Raw genomic sequence first — 18,263 nt, 5'->3', positions numbered from 1 at the left:
AGGAGCCACAATAGATGTCTAGTAGAAAAAGCAGTCATGGCTCTGCTTCACTGTGGCATGGCTTTAGAGTACGGGACTCTCTTTAAGCTATTTTAATGGGAATGTAGGGGAATATGCCTCTTAGTTGTTATAATAATGAAATGTATTTCAAGGATAAGCTTGACTTCCAGCTCGTATTTTTTTCCTGCCATTCTCTCTGGTTCAGAGGCTTTAGGGAGATTTTTCAGCGTATTCTAGAATTTGAAGTTAATGACAGCTGAACATTAGCAACTGTAAAAATAAAACTGCCATCAGGCTGTGACAGTTGTGGTACCTGTAATCCTATTTACGTGGTATTTGGCAGCTTCTGTACTTCCATCCTGAGGAGAGTGGTGTGTGTCTTTCCATATGGCCATCTCTGAAGCTGGGAAGATGCTTCCTAGTAAACTTGAAGAAGGCAAAAAAGTCTTCTTTGGAATACTGTTGCCAGGCTGCCAAGAAAAGATAGGTTACAACAGAAGTATTTTCTCTGCTTGACTGAGCTAAGGATGTTCACCTCCAGTCTGTATGGAGGAGACCTCGGAGCTTTCAGCGTCCTTTGTCCTCAAGAGCACTGTGATTGCTGTGTCTGGTCTGAACCAGCTGTCCCTTGTTCAAGAGCTGATCTCTCCTAGACTAGATGGGGAGGGTGCTTGCCTCGGAATAGATAGCGGTGAGTGGCAGTGACATGCCTGGAGCTGTCTGTGCTCCTGCTCTCTCAAGAGGATAAAGAAGAGGGGTACTGTTGAAGTTCCTACAGCTATAGCTGCTCTTTGGAGTGCTGCAAGGCTGGGGGGGAAGAAGGAGGAAGTGCTGTGGCTTTTCCCCATACAGTATCTGTTAACACAGGAGGTTAAAGTGATCTTTCTCTGCCTCTTGTCCCAGGAAAGGAAAGTTTCCTCTGGGGATACAGACAGAATTACACGCACCTTCCCAAATGTGTGGTTTCTGTAGATTTGGAGAGGAGGGAGAAGCTTATTTACTAATCTTCTCTGAAGCAGCTTGAAGTGGCCACAGTCCCTCTGTGCTTTTTCAAACCTCCTGTCATTTGTCATGAGCCTTCACACATTGAGTGCCTGCTACATATCTCAACTTCGAGGTCTGGTTGTGTGAGTGGTGCAATCTTAAGGCTTGATCAAAGCGGTTTCTATATAAAAATGAAGTTTCTCATGTATGTAATTCCCTGTGAAATGGGAAGATCACTTTATTGCCTTTTCAGACCAGGAGAGGTGAAGGATAACTTGTGGTCTTGCATGTGCTCCTTGGCGAGCTCTTGTTCTCAATGAACTGCTCTGGTATCAAGCCTTTGCTTGTTAGGGAGAGCAGTTGAGAAGTAGCTGCTTTCCTGGCTGTACAGGGGACACCCCACTGCTGTGGGAAAAATCACTGGAATGTCTCCAGTAATGGCAGACTCCAGTAATCAAAGCAGGAAGCAAATGTTGCCACAAGTGAGCAGGCATTGGGCCGCTGCTCACCAGTGTGCCGTATCCACATCTTACAGCGAGCATTTCACAGTGGTTGTTCTCCTACAAGCCCTTCACTTCAACTGCTCAATCTGTATGTTCAGACAAAAAAGCGGAGAACACATTTTGAGCACTACCTGCTGTTACTCAGGCTGTCAAATCGCTGGAGGTGTTCTGAGGGTTTCATGGTCATGCTGGCCGTGATCTTTGTTGCACTGTGAAAAGGAAAGCTTTTCCCAACTGCAGGAACAGAGCCTAGACTCCATTGCTACGGACCAAGAGCTTGTACCAGAGATGAACAGGCTACCTGTGTTCCCATGTCTGTAATGCATGAAAGTGCCTTTGGAACAGCTTGTAAGTGTGCAAAATAAAGCAGTAAGTATAGAGAAGACACAGGTTTTCATGAGGTGCTTACACCAGCTTTATCCTGGGGCAGGAGGTCACTGTATGCGTGTGGTGTGCTACAAGAAAACCATCCTGCCCATGGGTTTACTTTAGAGCCTTAACACTTACCCTGAAAGAAACCCAACCCGAAGCCTTTTTGTGTGTCTCTCAGGCCCTGCAATTTTCCAACCGATCTGTAGATGCTATCACATTTACAGGGTATACCGCCTTATTTCTGTGCTTTTTAGTACATGGAAGGTCGAACGTTCTGAGCCTCCAGCTCCGCGGGCCGAGAACGGAACTGCCCCTTGAAGGCAGCACCTTCAAGGAGTGAGAACCCGGAGCTCAGCTGCCGCGCTCCGGAGCCCGGGCGGAGGGCTCGGTCCCCGGGGTGGGCTCGGCTCGGCAGGCGCAGGCCGGCCCCGGCGCCGCCGCCAGAGGGTACTCGGGGAGTGGGAACGCAGGAACAAAGGGCGGAGGTAAACTGCCCGGGGGGGGGGCGACCCGAGCCCGCTGCCCGGGGCGGAGCGGGGCGCGCTCCCCGGGGGGCAGCGGCCCCGGCGCCCCCCTCCCCGCGCTCCAAAAGTTGGGCAGTTTGGTGACGTCAGGGCGGCGGCAGCCAATGGGCGCGGCGGGCGGTGTTTGGGGCGGGGGGCGGCGGCGCGGCGGGCGCTCGCCCGCTGCCATGCAGAGCGCTGGGGCGCGGGCGGCCGGCGGCCAGCGCAGCACCGGCAGCGAGCGCCGCCGCCTCCGCGCCTCCCCGCGCCGGCCCCGCCGGCCGGCAGCCGCAGTGAGCGGCGGGAGGCAGTGCCCCGGCGGAGGGCGGCGGTCACCCCCGCCCAGGGTCACCTGCCCAGCCCAGGTGGGGCCATGCGGGGCGGAGGAGGAGGAGGAGGCTGCTCTGGAGACCGCTTCTGAGGGACGTGGTGTGCGCTTACCTCTGCTCCCGGGCTCTCCTGCATCTGAGGACGCGCCTGGCTCCAGCTCTGTTAAACTCTCTGCCTCCTGGTTCCGTTCGTAGATAGCAGAAAGAAACCTGAGCCCGAGAGGCGATTCCCCACCTTCTTCCACCTAACGTAACCTTTTCAGGCGCCTCTGAAGGTTTGCTGGTGCTCCGGCGATGATGGCAGTGGTGGGTTCCCTTGGGCTGTACTAAGAGCCTCTTGTTTTCTTTCCCCTTTCTTCTTAGAGGCATTTCATCTTTAAGGGCCGGCTGCTTGCGTGCACTTTTATACCCACCGAAGCGATCAAGAAACCATGTTGTCTGGTGGAAGAAGCGCGTTTCTGTGCCTTGGAATGATACTGAGCTTTTGGAGCTCTGCGAGTTGGATGCCTGTCGGAGGATGCCCACATAAATGTACATGTATCGCTTCCAACGTGGATTGTCACGGACTGGGACTCAAAACTGTACCGAGGGATATTCCCAGGAATGCAGAGAGACTGTAAGTAGAAACGGTTTCAGGGCTCGCAAGTACTTGTGGAAGCACCTGGGATGAGTTTCTCAACACCTGCCTATCGGTGCAGCATACTTGCTAACAGCAGTTTCAGTAATCAAACATGGATTAATGTTTTTGGGAGGGAAGGGGAGGAGCTTTCCCGAACTTGCAGCTCTCCTGCGGCTGTTCTGGCTTTTAAAAAAATCAGCTCCTTTGAGAGTTTCACCTTTTATTTTTTGGGTTCACTTACCGTCTGGTTGCTTCTGCATTCACTTGTCTTAGTGGAGTTTAGGTCTGTACCCGTGGTGCTGCCAGCAGTAATCATTGTCAATGCAAGCACCGATTTACTAGGTGACTAGAAGCCTGGGTGCTTTCACCTGGTGGCTGGTAGCAGTTTCTCCTTGCTTTCTCAGCATGGTGACTTCATCACCATGGAAAAATCGACTACTGCCGTGAACTGATTCAAATGGATAAGAAGTCCCGTTAAAACAGCCTCTAATTTCTGTCTTAAACTGCAGGGGGGAAGCTGGTTATTTAATTTCTAATCTGCTTCAGGGTTTATGACAGTAATATTGTGGGGCACTTCCAGACTCCCCACAGAAGAATGTAATGAATGTGTGCATAGAAATCTCCTGTATCATAACTTTTCATGAGGTTTTTTTAGTTGACTTTTTTTCTTGCTCAATAAGTTTATAAGGAGAAAGCTAAAAGGAAACTTCAGTTCTCTGATGCAGTTTTGGCACTCGTTTGGTGCTGAGGACGGCATCTCTGACGTTGCTTAATGCATAGCATATGGCACGTTTCAGAGAGTGCCCGGTGCTAGATACGAAGATGTCCAGAATGGAATGTTAAACAGCTTCGGAGGCTCTGCGCTGGGCTCCGGCGTGACTTGTGCCTGATGTGGGTTAGCTGATAACTGAACCGTGTTTTTGAACTTGTTTACAAGTGCTGGAGGTTGTATGGCCTGACTTCCAAATTCATTTCCTCCTGGATCATAGAGCTAGGGAAACTTTGAACTCTCAAGCAAATTTTCCTCCAAGAAAGGAAGCTCGCTGAAGTTACTGAGCAAACAAAGTTTTTGTGCATGGTCCTCATAATGATTAAGTTGTGTCCCAGAATGGAATTTTATAGGATCCTTGACTGCTGCTAAATTCATTTTATAGTGCTGAGAGCTCTTAAATGATAGCAATATGCAGATAGATTACTGTGCTGTTCTAACATCTTTCATGTTTTGTGGCTGTATCAGCCTTCCTTTTCACCCCAGCTGGGTGAACAATAGTTTTCAGATGTCAGTGTTACAGGAAGCTTAACTTCTGTGTTCTCTCCAGCTGATGGGCAGCAAAAACCCCAACCCCAAAACAACAAACCCCACAACAAACCAGTACCCAAGTAGTGTACCACTGTATGTATGTGTGATCACACAGATGTTTTGTATGCGTCATTGGTGATGTGTGTTTGGGTGATTTTAACAGTCAAAGCCTAGCATTAAATGTTTGAATTCACAAATGCAAGGTTAGGTGGCCACCTGAGAAGAGTTTCAAAATGCTCATTTGTTGCCTGAGCTTTAGGGGGACTGAATTGTGTTACTGGGTTTTCACTTTTGAGGATACTTAAGAGAGATATTAACTTTCCTTGTCTGCTGTAAGAAGCTAAGCTAGAAGAGGAAGTTTCTTGGCTTTTGTATGTTAAGTGTTAAAAAGAATGAAAGTGTAATTGCTGTGCTCTTGGTCATGATGATTTTTGGTGGCATTTACAGATTTAAGTTGTAGATGAATGGCTGCATGAAGAACAATAGCAGCTGTTTCACAATATTCAGTCTGAATATTTAACCTCAGAGATATGCTGCTGATGAATATGAAATGTAGCTGTGGGGTTTTTGGTTTTGGTGGTTGGTTTTTTGTTTTTATTTTAGTGTATTATTGGAGCATTCAGCGACTGAAACCCTGTGGAAATAGCACATGACAGATCATGTAGTAACACATTATTCCATGTTTTAAAATACTGGCTTCATTTTCCATCATGAGCCTTTCACTGGTTTTATAGTGTTCACTGTCGTCTTCGTTACTACTGTGCTTAAAGCGAGTATCAATTCTGTCAAATACAGACTTGTACTAATTACACTAACTTGAGTTTTCCGAGGTAAGCAATGAGAGAAAGGGAAAACACTATAATCTTCCAAGTCTAAATTCTGCTTGTAGATCACCAGCCAGATGCTGGGTGTATCGGAATACCTCACTTTCCTCTGTGGTCCACAGCAACCTGTAACTCTACATGACACATCGCTGGGTTGATGTGTAGTCTTTAATCAGTTTAACTTGTAAATAATCCCAAATTGGTTATATCTGAAGTGAGAAAGATATTTTTAATCTCAGAGAAATATTTAGATGTTGGGAAAATGATTTTAAGAAGTTTCTTGATGGCCACACACCAGGTTACTTCTTAGACTCTTGTGCTATGAAAAGCTCTTCACTTCTTTCTGCATCCTCTTGATCTGAGAAGTGCACATACCTGTTCAAGTCGGAAAGTTTTCTTTAATAAAAAGATCTAATGACACCACTTAAAGTATTTTGCCACTAAGCTTTTAGAATTACGTTTGTACAGATGTTACAGGTTGTTTGGGCTAGTGGAGCCAAGGTAAATAGCATTTAAATTTGTGTTAATATGAAAGCCCAGGAAAACTGAAAAGGAGAAAAATGGGAAATGTCTTGGAAGAGAAGGGAAATACGTCTTACTGTGAAGCTCTATTAAGTGAACGTGTGATGAGCTCCTGATACCCCAAGAAATGGGCATCACCAGAGCTTTGGTTACTGATTCTTCATGAGAAATGTGATGTATGCTCTCTTTTCTCGCTCCCCGAATGCTTTGAAGGAGTAGTTTTTGTAGAGTTGTTGTATCTGTGCTGCCTGTCTTGAGGGGAATCCACAAATTAACCAGTGATCACAGAGTTGTAAAACTATCCTAAACTTTCTTTTACACAGCTTCATTTTTAATAGCAGCTTTACAAATATAGCAGGTAGTATTAGGTTTATGTTGCAGTTTACCTTGTTATTACATTCTGTGATAGCCCTTTAATTGTGTGGTGTAGATTGAAGCTTTGCTCAGTTTGGTTTTGTGCAGAGCTAAAAAGAGGTGAAAGCTGTATACTGCTCCACAAAGAAATTGTTCCGTTTGGAGAAAATGAGTGGTGAAACAAATAGTTGTCACTTCCAAGACTTGCTTCCAATTATCTTTGCTCTAGAGAGGGAACTCTCAGAATAGCCAACATCTCACACAGGAAGAGAGACACATGGAACTAGGTCTGAGATTTTCCCTACATCGCAAGATGTGATGCTCTGCGGAGGACCCTGCACAAGAGCAGAGTGGTGCAGCTGACCTTGTGGCCGGTTGTCAGTATTTACCGATTCATCCCACATTTGTTAAGTAACTTGATCTCCTACCCAAAAGAGGAGTTTATAGACTTTGTGTTATGAAGAACCCTAATAATAGTTAACTTCTGGGGATGGGTGCAGTGATTCTTCTGTTTAAGCTGATTTAAACTGATATTTTATGCTAATAAAGCAGAAATTAGGATTTAGAAATTAAGAATATGTAAATACCTCCATAAAGATGTTAAATCTTGCAGCTTATTGACAAGTTCTTTAGAAAGCTCCTTTATCAAACTCCTTTAACCAGAGTTTGTTTAGTAGCGCTTCCAGTCTTATATGTGATTATTTATGTCATTTTCTTCAGTGGAAATGTTTTCTCTATCTGTATAATATTATACATGTGACTTTTTATAACACTTAATGATGCTGATAGTCATGTTTAGCTTGAGATGATGTGTAAATGCAGTGAGCAGATCAAAGCCACCTGCTTGACAGTTGTGTTCTTCATCTCTGAAAGGAACAAGTGACATGGAGAAACTGCTCAGTCTTCTAGGTCAGTATCTGCATTCTCTTTGAATATGAGGCACGAGCCTTCCATTGATGTCTAGTTCAGCACATTATGTATGTGTAGAAGTTTTTTTGGAGGATTTAGCCATGTTTGAGTTGTTGATGAATTTATACTTGGTGGCTTAGAGTCTTGCTTATTTAATTGTTTTACTGGGTTAGCTGTTGCTTTGTTTTGTCTTTTACTTTGAAGGATTCTTTACCTTACTCAGTTGATAAAGCCTGCAAGACTAATCCGTTCTGTGTTTTGTCTGAGTAGCTAAATTGAGTGTGTCTACATTTAGGTGCAATTTAGAAGCTTAGTCATCTGCTTACTCTGGAGTTTTCATGTGGTCTGGGGTTTCTGTTATACGAATATATTATTATGGCGTTTTTGGCCTAGGTGTATGTAGCTGCTGAAGTTGCACTGCCTTGTAATAAGTCTTCGACTTCCTCAGTTTTGTCTCCAAATTAAATCTAAGCTCCTGTCTTGAATGCTTCCACGTTACTGCCGAACACAGTGTTAAACACCTGCAGGTATAATTACCCTGAGTCTTACACTGGCGTTCTGTTTCTCTAGAGTTGTTCTCACTGGGAATCACCACTCATTTGTCTGTAGTAATAGTCTACAAAACCTTGCACGGAGCATTTCCAAATCTCTACTTTCCTAAGTCATGTGTCAGTAAGTAGACATACATGGCTCTGGCCCTGAGCTTGCTCTCGGAGCACTGATCCTGGGAAAACTTGACTGAGTTGCTTAATTTAATTTGGATACTTCCCTTTACGAACTTAATGCTGACTACTTATGCTAGAGTGGACAGTGACGTGCACTTGTCTAGGATCGGAGTCTTATGCTATTAAATTTGTTACCTTGTTTTGAAGTGACGGAAACAGGAAGGAGGATAAAATTAGTTATTGTAATTTGGTAGCTACAGAAGCAAATAGTGGCCATTGTCACATTGTGTTTGTTTGCACAACTTTTGGTTAGATTCTGAGATCAAAGGCACCGGAGTACTTAATGCAGAGTTTTGTAATGAGTTGCTCTGAGTCTGATTGTGTTTTTCATTTCTTACTTCTGTAGCTGAGTGTTGATTCATGTGGAAGAATTTGGTGAGAGGAAAATTGTCCCTCTGAGGAACACCTGTGTCCTTTTAGGAAGTCCTAAAATCTAGGTGACAAGTATTGCTTTTCCCCTCTGGAATCTGTGTACGAGTTAGGTGAGGTGTGTACTAAGGTCTGTATAGCTTACCTGTACAGATGGATTGTGAGGCCAAAAATAAGACAGTACTAATACCTCTATAGTCATACAGCAGTCTATATAAAACCCCTTGTGTTGTACACTGTCACTTGTAAGCCGATCGCTATGAAGTTATTTGATCATCATATTGAGTACGACAAGTCATCTTTTGGAATATCAATGCGAAGCATTTTTTTTTTTTCTTTTCTTTCAGTTCAAGCATTTCTGGCTATATTTAAAACAAAAATAGCCTGTCCTGCACAGACACTAACATCTGATATGCTTTGTTGCCTGCATTTCAGTGGTACCTAATCATAGAATCATAGAATCATAGAATGGTTTGGGTTGGAAAGGACCTCAAGATCATCCAGTTCCACCCCCCCTGCCATGGACAGGGACACCTCTCACTAAACCATCCCACACAAGGCTTCATCCAACCTGGCCTTGAACACTGCCAGGGATGGAGCACTCACAACCTCCCTGGGCAACCGATTCCAGTGCCTCACCACCCTAACAGGAAAGAATTTCCTGCTTAGATCCAATCTAAACTTCCCCTGTTTAAGTTTGAACCCGTTACCCCTTGTCCTGTCACTACAGTCCCTGACAAAGAGTCCCTCCCCAGCATCCCTATAGGCCCCCTTCAGGTACTGGAAGGCTGCTATGAGGTCCCCACGCAGCCTTCTCTTCTCCAGGCTGAACAGCCCCAACTTCCTCAGCCTGTCTTCATACGGGAGGTGCTCCAGTCCCCTGATCATCCTCGTGGCCTCCTCTGGACTTGTTCCAGCAGTTCCATGTCCTTTTTATGTTGAGGACACCAGAACTGCACACAGTGCTGCAGGTGAGGTCTCACAAGAGCAGAGGGGCAGGATCACCTCCTTCGACCTGCTGGTCACACTCCTTTGGATGCAGCCCAGGATCCGGTTGGTTTCTGGGCTGCGAGCGCACACTGCAGCCGGCCCATGTTCATTTTCTCATCGACCAGCACCCCCAAGTCCTTCTCTGCAGGGCCGCTCTGAATCTCTTCTTTGCCCAGTCTGTAGCCGTGCCTGGGATTGCTCTGACCCAGGTGTAGGACCCTGCACTTGTATTCCTCAGCTTCCGCGGAGCATAAAGAAAACGGTTTTGCTGCAGAAATCTCATAAGATGCTTGGGGAGTTCTAAGGGAGATAGTGGAAAAGATCTTGGCTCTCATAGGGACATTCAGTGAGAAAGTTTCAGCCATTGTATGTGAAGAACTGAGCTTGTTTACTGGAGAGACTCTTCGGAAGACTTAAACCGGGATGTATTCCCTCCCAGGCACACAGCTTGAATGACTTTGAAGCTTCATTTTTCTACAATTCTTGCTATAGTTCTTGTGGCATCTGCAGTGCTTGATTTCCCTGGGCTGCCTCTTGCTGCAGCTGCTCTTTTTAGGCGAATTAGCTGTTTCTCTGGTGGTCTAGTGGGGTCTGTTTTTCCGTGATCTTGAGAATTATTAATAAGGAATAATATTATAAAGAATAAATAAATCTTAAAAAGATTTGATTATTCCTGAACCAAGAGACAGAACAGAAGCCATTGGTTACTACTGTAGTTGCATTAGCTAACACTTGTTGCACTAGAATTAACTGAAAACCATCTTGCTTTGAGTTCCAAGCTGGAATCCTTTTGTAGCCACAATTGTGGCACTCCGTGTTTTCCGCATATTACACCTGGTAAGGATGGTGTGCTGATAGATAGACTTTCTGAAGGCTGAACTTCAGTTGAGCTGTCTTCCAGCTTTGGCTGAGGACTGTAGTTGACCACCCAAGAAATTTTTCAGGCAACTGGAAGATTTTTTAATATATCTAATTCAGAACTAAACCACCTCCTCCCCCAGAAATTCCTGATTTCCTTTATTTATTTGTTTATTTTATCCTTCTCTTTCTCTACATTTCAACCTACCAAATGTAGCTGCATCTTGTTACTGAAGTAACATTAGCAGCTCCGTCCAATTGGGAATGAATTGTCAACTTGCAAGTTCTGAAGCTTCTTTTTGCCTCCAGCCTCATGAGGCACTACACTGTAGCGAGCTCTGTGTGATTAAAGGGATGAATCTTCCTTTCTAAGTTAATGTGGAATGCTCAAATGCCTTATATGAAGTGCAGGCCTGCTGCTGGACTTTGGTCTTGATGTAAGCTCACTGTGTCTTGTAATACTACAACTACTGAATTATCTCCAATGTCTTAACCTCAGGAAGAGGTTGTGTTCTCCATAAGTAACCTAGTATCGCTTAGTTCTGTTAAGTACTTGTTAGCACTTGCAACTACAGATGGATACTGACTGGATCAGGTAAAGATTTTCTGTGGCTCAGGATTGAAACCCTTTTCAACACTGTCTGATCTGTGGCTGAGGAGAATGTGTGACTGTGACAAGTATCCTATTCTAGTGCTAGCAGATCAAGAAGCAGTTTTAAGTAGAGCCAGCTTTCTGGTGGAAGCTTAATGATGGCACCTGTAGGAATCAACATATGTATCATCTGTCCTGCAGTTCCACAGCTCCCTAAAGTGGCTTTTCTTCTCCTGTTTGGCTTATTTTTTGCTCTTGCCAGATCAAAGTAGTGTTGATTGTCCACTGCAAATTGAGACAAAGCAAGTTTCTAACTTCAGGGAAGGAAGGAGTGAAGATAACTCTGGGGAGAAAAGCTGAAGTGAACTTCAAATGGCAAAGTGTTCTGGAGACAATGGCGATGCCGTGGAGAATGCGTAGAAGTGACATGTGGCAAAGGTCTCTTTCTAGAGATCTATAGCACTGTATTTTCAGATCTGTTTTTAATGTTGTTCAGCCACACATATTGTTTAGGATCTTGAATGGCTCTCACCAATAGCAGAAACTACTTCCCTGCGAGAAATGGCCTTGTGAGCAACTGACAGTCTTTTCGAATGGTACTAAATACATGAAAGATCTCTGTCTATTTACATAAGGGGAACAGATCTGTCATCTTGTACTCGGAATACGTATTGATGAGTTGAGGGCCACATCTGTGGAAAAGAGCATTTGATTCTTACCTCTCTGCTGGTTATTTTCAGCTCCCTCCCCCCTCTAGCTGAATCTGGTCTGTTGGTTGTCTCTGTCAGAATAAATTTGTCTCTCTTTCAGTTTTACACCATCTGATGGCTGCAGTATATGTTTTTAATTATATAAATGTATCAGTACCTATACTGATACATTTTTGGAGCTCTTAATTAGATTTTTACCTTTCTACCTGTGAGTTACTTCTTTTTCTGAGGCCTTAATATAATTTTGTCCCTCATGTGGAAATGCTTTTAACTGATGGCTATGTTCTTTGCTTTTCTCTCACTGATGAAGGGAGCATTTTCAATAAACACCAGCTCAGTTAAAATGAGGAAGAAAACTCAGTGTTTTAAAGATGGTCTTAACTTTTCATTAAACCTTGAAAACCCATCTGAAATTTAATCGTAAGCTCATTTTGGGATTTGTATTGCTCACCAGTTCACTTTTGCCTGTGCTTTCCTGAGCACTTGCAATACTGTTGCAGAAATGATTCTTAACTTCTTACATTGAAGGGGCTTTTTAGGAAGCTTTCTACGCTTCCTGTGGAGAGGTCACTGTGATTGCTGTCCTGCTTCAGTGCTGTGGGGAAGAACCAACCCTTTGGAAGTAGAATCAGGTTACTTAAACACCTATTAAATATATGTAGAGTCCAAGCAACACTGTGAATTCTGGGAGGCAGTGTTCTTATTGTTGAAACCTTGCTGACTGCTATGTGGACCTGTGTTCATTCCAGTTTGCGATGCAAGGCTTTTATCAGCGATGCTGTATTGAGGAGTTAAATTGGAGATTTAACTTTAACATCCCCTCTTCTGTTGTGTGGGGATGCCGTAGTGACATTCTGCTGTGACTGTACGCACAAGGCAGTCGCCCAAAAGAACAGGACAAATCAGTTGCCTGTAATTTTTTGGAGTGTTTTCTCTGTGTCTTCACAGTTGTTCCCATCTCCCTAGACAGAAGATTGGTGGTTCTGATTCAGCCAGGGCTCCATGTGAGTGGAGGGACAACCTGTTCTGGAAGTTAATGATTTGGAGATTAGTAACCCATTGCACAGCCTGAGAAGGTGCTTGTAGAAGGGGGTAGGGTGGTGGTAATGAACTCCATTTCCAATAGATTTACTTTGGTTAATGTTATTTTCCTTCCATTTTGATGTTCTTGCTTGGGAAGAGCTGTCCTTATTCTTAAACAGGAAAGGTAGCTTTGCCCAATTTTACTTTTATTGTAATTTTCATATCAGTTAAAAATGTGTGATACAATTGAGGTTCCTTTATAGCTGAAGACTGTGCCTGCTATACTGGTCAGTACTGTCTCATTGCTTGTCTTCACCCTCTGCTCCTTTTGTCTCTGCTGAAAGCCATTTGGGACGTCTTTATAAAACACTTAACATGAAGAAATCTTGAGCTATCATAAGGGCGCTCCTAGGCATGATAACAAAAATGGTAATAAATTCCATATTAGTAAATCTGAGGTTCTGATCTCCACAATCGCAGCACTATAAAATGCTGGGTTTAATGTCTGGCTCCGAACTGTTTTTTCCAAGAGCTATATTCTGTCAAGGTTGGCTGCTTGCCCAGGGGGGAAAGTAAGGAAGCAGAGTGAAGGGGAAGAAGAGTATGTGAATGAAATGTTTCAAAAGATAAGAGTTTAACTATCATGGAAACACCAGGCTGAAAGCAGAGGCATGGATGCATTCTTGTGCATGCTAATAGTGAGAAGAGTGTTTCTTAATCCTTGGGGTTTATTTTTCAGTTGGTCTTTTTCCTTTGTATCTTTGGCAGGTAAGGGATGTGTTAGTTAACTTGCACAAAATAAATGTATTGGTAGATTGTGAGGTATTACTGGTGTGTATTTTATGGGACCCTGCTAAACAGCCTTGACAGGTTCAGAAGATACAGGCAGTGAGTTGTGAGTCTCATGCACTTTCTCAGGTCAGAGTCAAATTAAGTATTTTAAGCCAATTCAGCTAAGCTGGCCTCCTGTACTGTTTTCACTGGCACTTTCTCTGGGTGTGCACTGGTAGATAATGAGCACTTCTGATGCTTTAGCAGCTTTTGGAATTGAGGAAGTACTCTATTGTCTGTCTAGCAAAAATGATATTAGCATTAACACTAGATGCAGTATTAGATAAGTAGAATATATGAAACAAAAGCTTGAATTGGGAAAGCTTTTTCCACTAACAGCTTGCCCCAAAGTAGAAAAGATTCTAATTCCAAACTTCAGTTTTTCTTCAGAGAGTCCAAAAAATGCATCATAAAATGGAAGACATTTACCTGGAATTTCATAATAGAATCATAGAATGGAATCATAGAATAGTTACGGTGGGAAAGGACCTTAAGATCTTCAAGTTCCAACCCCCCTGACCTGGGCAGGGACACCTCACACTAAACCATCCCACACGAGGCTTCATCCAACCTGGCCTTGAACACCGCCAGGGATGGAGCACTCACAACCTCCCTGGGCAACCCATTCCAGCGCCTCAACACCCTAACAGGAAAGAATTTCCTCCTTATATCCAATCTAAACTTCCCCTGTTTGAGTTTAACCCATTACTCCTTGTCCTATAACTGCAGTCCCTAATGAAGAGTCCCTCCCCAGCATCCCTATAGGCCCCCTTCAGATACTGGAAGGCTGCTATGAGGTCCCCACGCAGCCTTCTCTTCTCCAGGCTGAACAGCCCCAACTTCCTCAGCCTGTCTTCATACAGGAGGTGCGCCAGTCCCTGAGCATCCTCGTGGCCTCCTCTGGACTTGTTCCAGCAGTTCCATGTCCTTTTTATGTTGAGGACACCAGAACTGCACACAATGCTCCAGGTGAGGTCTCACGAGAGCAGAGTAGAGGGGCAGGATCACCTCCTTTGACCTGCTGGTCACGCTCCTTTTAATGCAGCCCAGGATATGGTTGGCTTTCTGGGCTGCGAGCGCACACTGCAGCCGGCTCATGTCCATTTTCTCATCGACCAGCACCCCCAAGTCCTTCTCTGCAGGGCTGCTCTGAATCTCTTCTTTGCCCAATCTGTAGCTGTGCCTGGGGTTACCCCAACCCAGGTGTAGGACCTTGTACTTGGCTTGGTTGAACTTTATAAGGTTGGCATCAGCCCACCTCACAAGCGTGTCAAGGTCCCTCTGGATGGCATCCCTTCCCTCCAGCGTATCAACCGGACCACACAGCTTGGTATCATCGGCAAACTTGCTGAGGGCGCACTCAATCCCACTGTCCATGTCAGCGACGAAGATGTTAAACAAGACCGGTCCCAACACCGATCCTTGAGGGACACCAGTCGTTACTGGTCTCCAGCCGGACATTGAGCCATTGACCACAACTCTTTGTGTGCGGCCGTCCAGCCAGTTCCTTATTCACAGAGTGGTCCATCCATCAAATTTATATCTCTCCAATTTAGGGACAAGGATGTCGTGTGGGACAGCGTCAAAAGCTTTGTACAAGTCCAGGTAGATGACATCAGCTGCTCTACCCCTGTCCATCAGTTCTGTAGCCCCATCATAGAAGGCCACCAAATTGGTCAGGCAAGATTTCCCCTTACTGAAGCCTTGCTGGCTGTCACCAAGCACCTTGTTGTTTTTCATGTGCCTTAGCATGCCTTCCAGGAGAATGTGCTCCAAGATTTTGCCAGGCACAGAGGTGAGACTGACTGCTCTGTAATTCCCTGGGTCTTCCATTTTCCCCTTCTTGAAAATGGGGGTTACATTTCCCTTTTTCCAGTCGTCGGGAACTTCACCTGACAGCCATGATTTTTCAGATATGATGGCCAGTGACTTAGCATCTTCATGTGCCAGTTCCTTCAGGACCTGCAGATGGATTTCATCAGGTCCCATGGACTTGTGCACGTTCAGGTTCTTAAAATGGTCTCAAACCAGATCCTCTGGTACAGTGGGCCCAAGGTCTTCATTCTCACAGTCCCTGCATCTGCCTTCCAAGACTTGGGTGGTGTCATCAGAACTTGGGTGATGTGGTCAGAAAATGGTGTTCCTTGGGATATGCTCTCTTGTCAAAGATGGATGGCCAAATAAGTTCTCAATTAGAGATTGAGATTTTAAATTGTTACCAAAAGCTTAATGTAAGAACATAATTTAGTTTCACATTGATGATTTTCCTCCCCCTTAAGAGGGGGAAAAAAACATATATAAGAAACTTGGGGTATTGTGTGCAGTTCTGGTGTCCTCAACATAAAAAGGACATGGAACTGCTGGAACAAGTCCAGAGGAGGCCACGAGGATGATCAGGGGCTGGAGCACCTCCCATATGAAGACAGGCTGAGGAAGTTGGGGCTGTTCAGCCTGGAGAAGAGAAGGCTGCGTGGGGACCTCATAGCAGCCTTCCAGTACCTGAAGGGGGCCTATAGGGATGCTGGGGAGGGACTCTTCATCAGGGACTGTAGTGACAGGACAAGGGGTAATGGGTTAAAACTTAAACAGGGGAAGTTTAGATTGGATCTAAGGAGGAAATTCTTTCCTGTTAGGGTGCTGAGGCACTGGAATGGGTTGCCGAGGGAGGTTGTGAATGCTCCATCCCTCGTGATGTTTAAGGCCAGGTTGGACAGAGCCTTGTGTGGGATGATTTAGTGTGAGGTGTCCCTGCCCCATGGCAGGGGCGTTGGAACTGGATGATCTTGAGGTCCTTTCCAACCCTAACTAGTTTATGATTCTATGAAAATAGCAAACACATAGGTTCTTTGTCTGCTGAAGTTTTGACTGTTCTCTCTGTTTTAGAATATAATACGTAGCATCTAAAACTCATGTAACAGATATGGCCACATGACCTCAAGCACACTAAAATTAATCACTGTATGTGTGCTGGTTGTCCACAGATATGGAGGCACTCATGTTTAATGAAGAGTCATATTCTTTCAATATAACTGGTAAGTTTTAGCAAGGAAGAGCTGCATCGTGAAAGCAATTTCAATTTCTGGTGCCTTCCTGTTAGTCATAAAGCTTGGTTTGCCTGAACTTTAGTGGGACCTTAACTTATGGATATTCCACACATTTATCTTTTGTCTGTTTGTTTAGGCTGGGGAGACCTTATGTTAAGTACATTTGTTTTGAAAATGGAATTCCAGAAAGAAATGGATGGAACATGTTTGCTTGTTGAGGGTGGCAGTGGTTACAGCATCATGCAGCAAGGTGGGAACTTGTGGGTCATGAGCTGCTCTGAAATAGCTGTGGAGTAATAAGAAGAGGCTGCCTGCCTCATCCTGTTGAAGTGGTAGAGCTGGTTGGAGATGGTGTTTTAAGAATATAGCTGGGGAGCAAAAAAGGGAACTTCCTATAAGGAAATAGCACAGGGAAGCAATTGTGCATTTCTGAAATGCCAAAATAAATGCAGTAGGGAGGTAAGCTGGAGACAGGAATGAAGTGGTGAAACAGATCACAAGTTCTTGAGCAAAGAAAACTTGTTTTCTAGGAGTGGAAGTAGATATTGAGAAATAAAGCCCTAAGGCAAAGGCTGGCTCTTCAGAGTGAGATGAAAACACACATCTGGATATAAGTTTCTCAGATAAGAATGTGAAAGTATAAGAAACAGCCCAATGATCCTTTGGAGTTGTGAGTTTTAATAGATAACATATGAAATGGCAGCAAAAGATAAGGAGCAATCAAAAGTGGTTTATGGATTTTTTGGGGCTTGTGTGTGTTTAGTTTTTTTTTTCCTCTGGGAAGTTCTTTAACTAATTGCTTAGGAAGTGTTTTAGAAGTTGAAATGAATTGTTCCCAGCTGATGTTAACTTCATCTTAAAGAACAGATATTTTCCAAGGTTGTTCTTCCATAGTTCTTAAGCATATAATAAGCTTAGTGCAAAGTGGTTTTATAGGCATGAATAGCTCAGTAACTTGGAAAATCAAATACATGTGCCAAGTCTTATTTAGAAAAACTCAAGTTTTGTGTTCATCTAACAAACACTGCGGAATCAATTCAGCTGCGCCTCAGCAAGTCAACTGCTGAAAACCATACGTTGGAAGAGAATGGGAGACAGGGGGGTGGGAATCTGCTTGAGAATGAAGAAAGTGCTTGTGGTTGTAACATCTGGACATTAACTTGGTCAAGTGAACACACAACTTTGCTCAAAATTTCATTTGATGTTTTAAAGCTGTCCTACACCTTTTACTGCAACTTCTTGGCTTTATCTGCTCCTTAGTGGCTCCAGTAGACACGTATGCTCGTGGTGGTGGTACTTGGAAGGGATGGAGTTGATGAAACTGAATGCTTGTTAAATTAAAGAAAAACCCCAGCAAATCCTGAACAATAATGAAAAAAAACCGAACACAAACCAAGACCTCTATTGCCTTTCCAGGAAAAGATCTCCTGGGAGGAGTTTCTAGTCTGTGCATGTCTGCAAGTGAGCAAGGAGATGAAATCAAAGCTTGAATTTCATGTCAGGCTTCACTAAAATCATTTGTTTGTTGGTGGAACTTTTTCCCCAAGTCATCAAGAATTCTAGCAGTCAGAAGCAGGTGTGAAACATTTCTAGTCCTAAACATCAGATTGTGTGTGTTAGTGAGGAGCACCTCAACAGACAGCAGTTTCTGCCCTGGGGGGGGGGGCGGGTTTGGTACTAGATTGTCTTTAAGGTCCCTTCCAAGCATTCTGTGATTCTTCACTGCTTTATTTTCAGTCACATACCACATAGTTAAGAGAAATAGACATAAATGCGAACAGCAGATACTGTCTCTGTGGAGTGAAACTATGGGAATTTTGCTGACGTTTACATGCAGTGTTGGTTTTAACCTGAGATGAGCCTGTTGTGGTTGACGGTGTATGGAATTAAACACACAAAACT

General features: G+C 44.2%; 1 protein-coding gene across 2 annotated transcripts in view; it reads left to right on the top strand.

Annotated features, from left to right (window-relative positions):
- Positions 1-2,609: 2,609 nt before the first annotated feature.
- SLIT3 (slit guidance ligand 3) overlaps positions 2,610-18,263 on the top strand; it is a 533,501-nt gene continuing 517,847 nt past the window's right edge. For both annotated transcript variants that reach the window (XM_065690971.1, XM_065690970.1), the window contains exons 1-2: positions 2,610-2,966; positions 3,055-3,307. In XM_065690971.1, coding sequence (XP_065547043.1) covers positions 3,123-3,307 — 185 coding nt within the window. In that variant the 5' untranslated portion in view covers positions 2,610-2,966; positions 3,055-3,122. The remainder of the gene's footprint in view (positions 2,967-3,054; positions 3,308-18,263) is intronic.

The sequence above is a fragment of the Lathamus discolor genome, chromosome 10 (assembly GCF_037157495.1).
Source record: "Lathamus discolor isolate bLatDis1 chromosome 10, bLatDis1.hap1, whole genome shotgun sequence".
Classification (NCBI taxonomy): domain Eukaryota; kingdom Metazoa; phylum Chordata; class Aves; order Psittaciformes; family Psittacidae; genus Lathamus; species Lathamus discolor.
The sequence above is the reverse complement of the archived record's forward strand: the minus strand, read 5'-3'. Positions and strand labels throughout refer to the sequence as shown.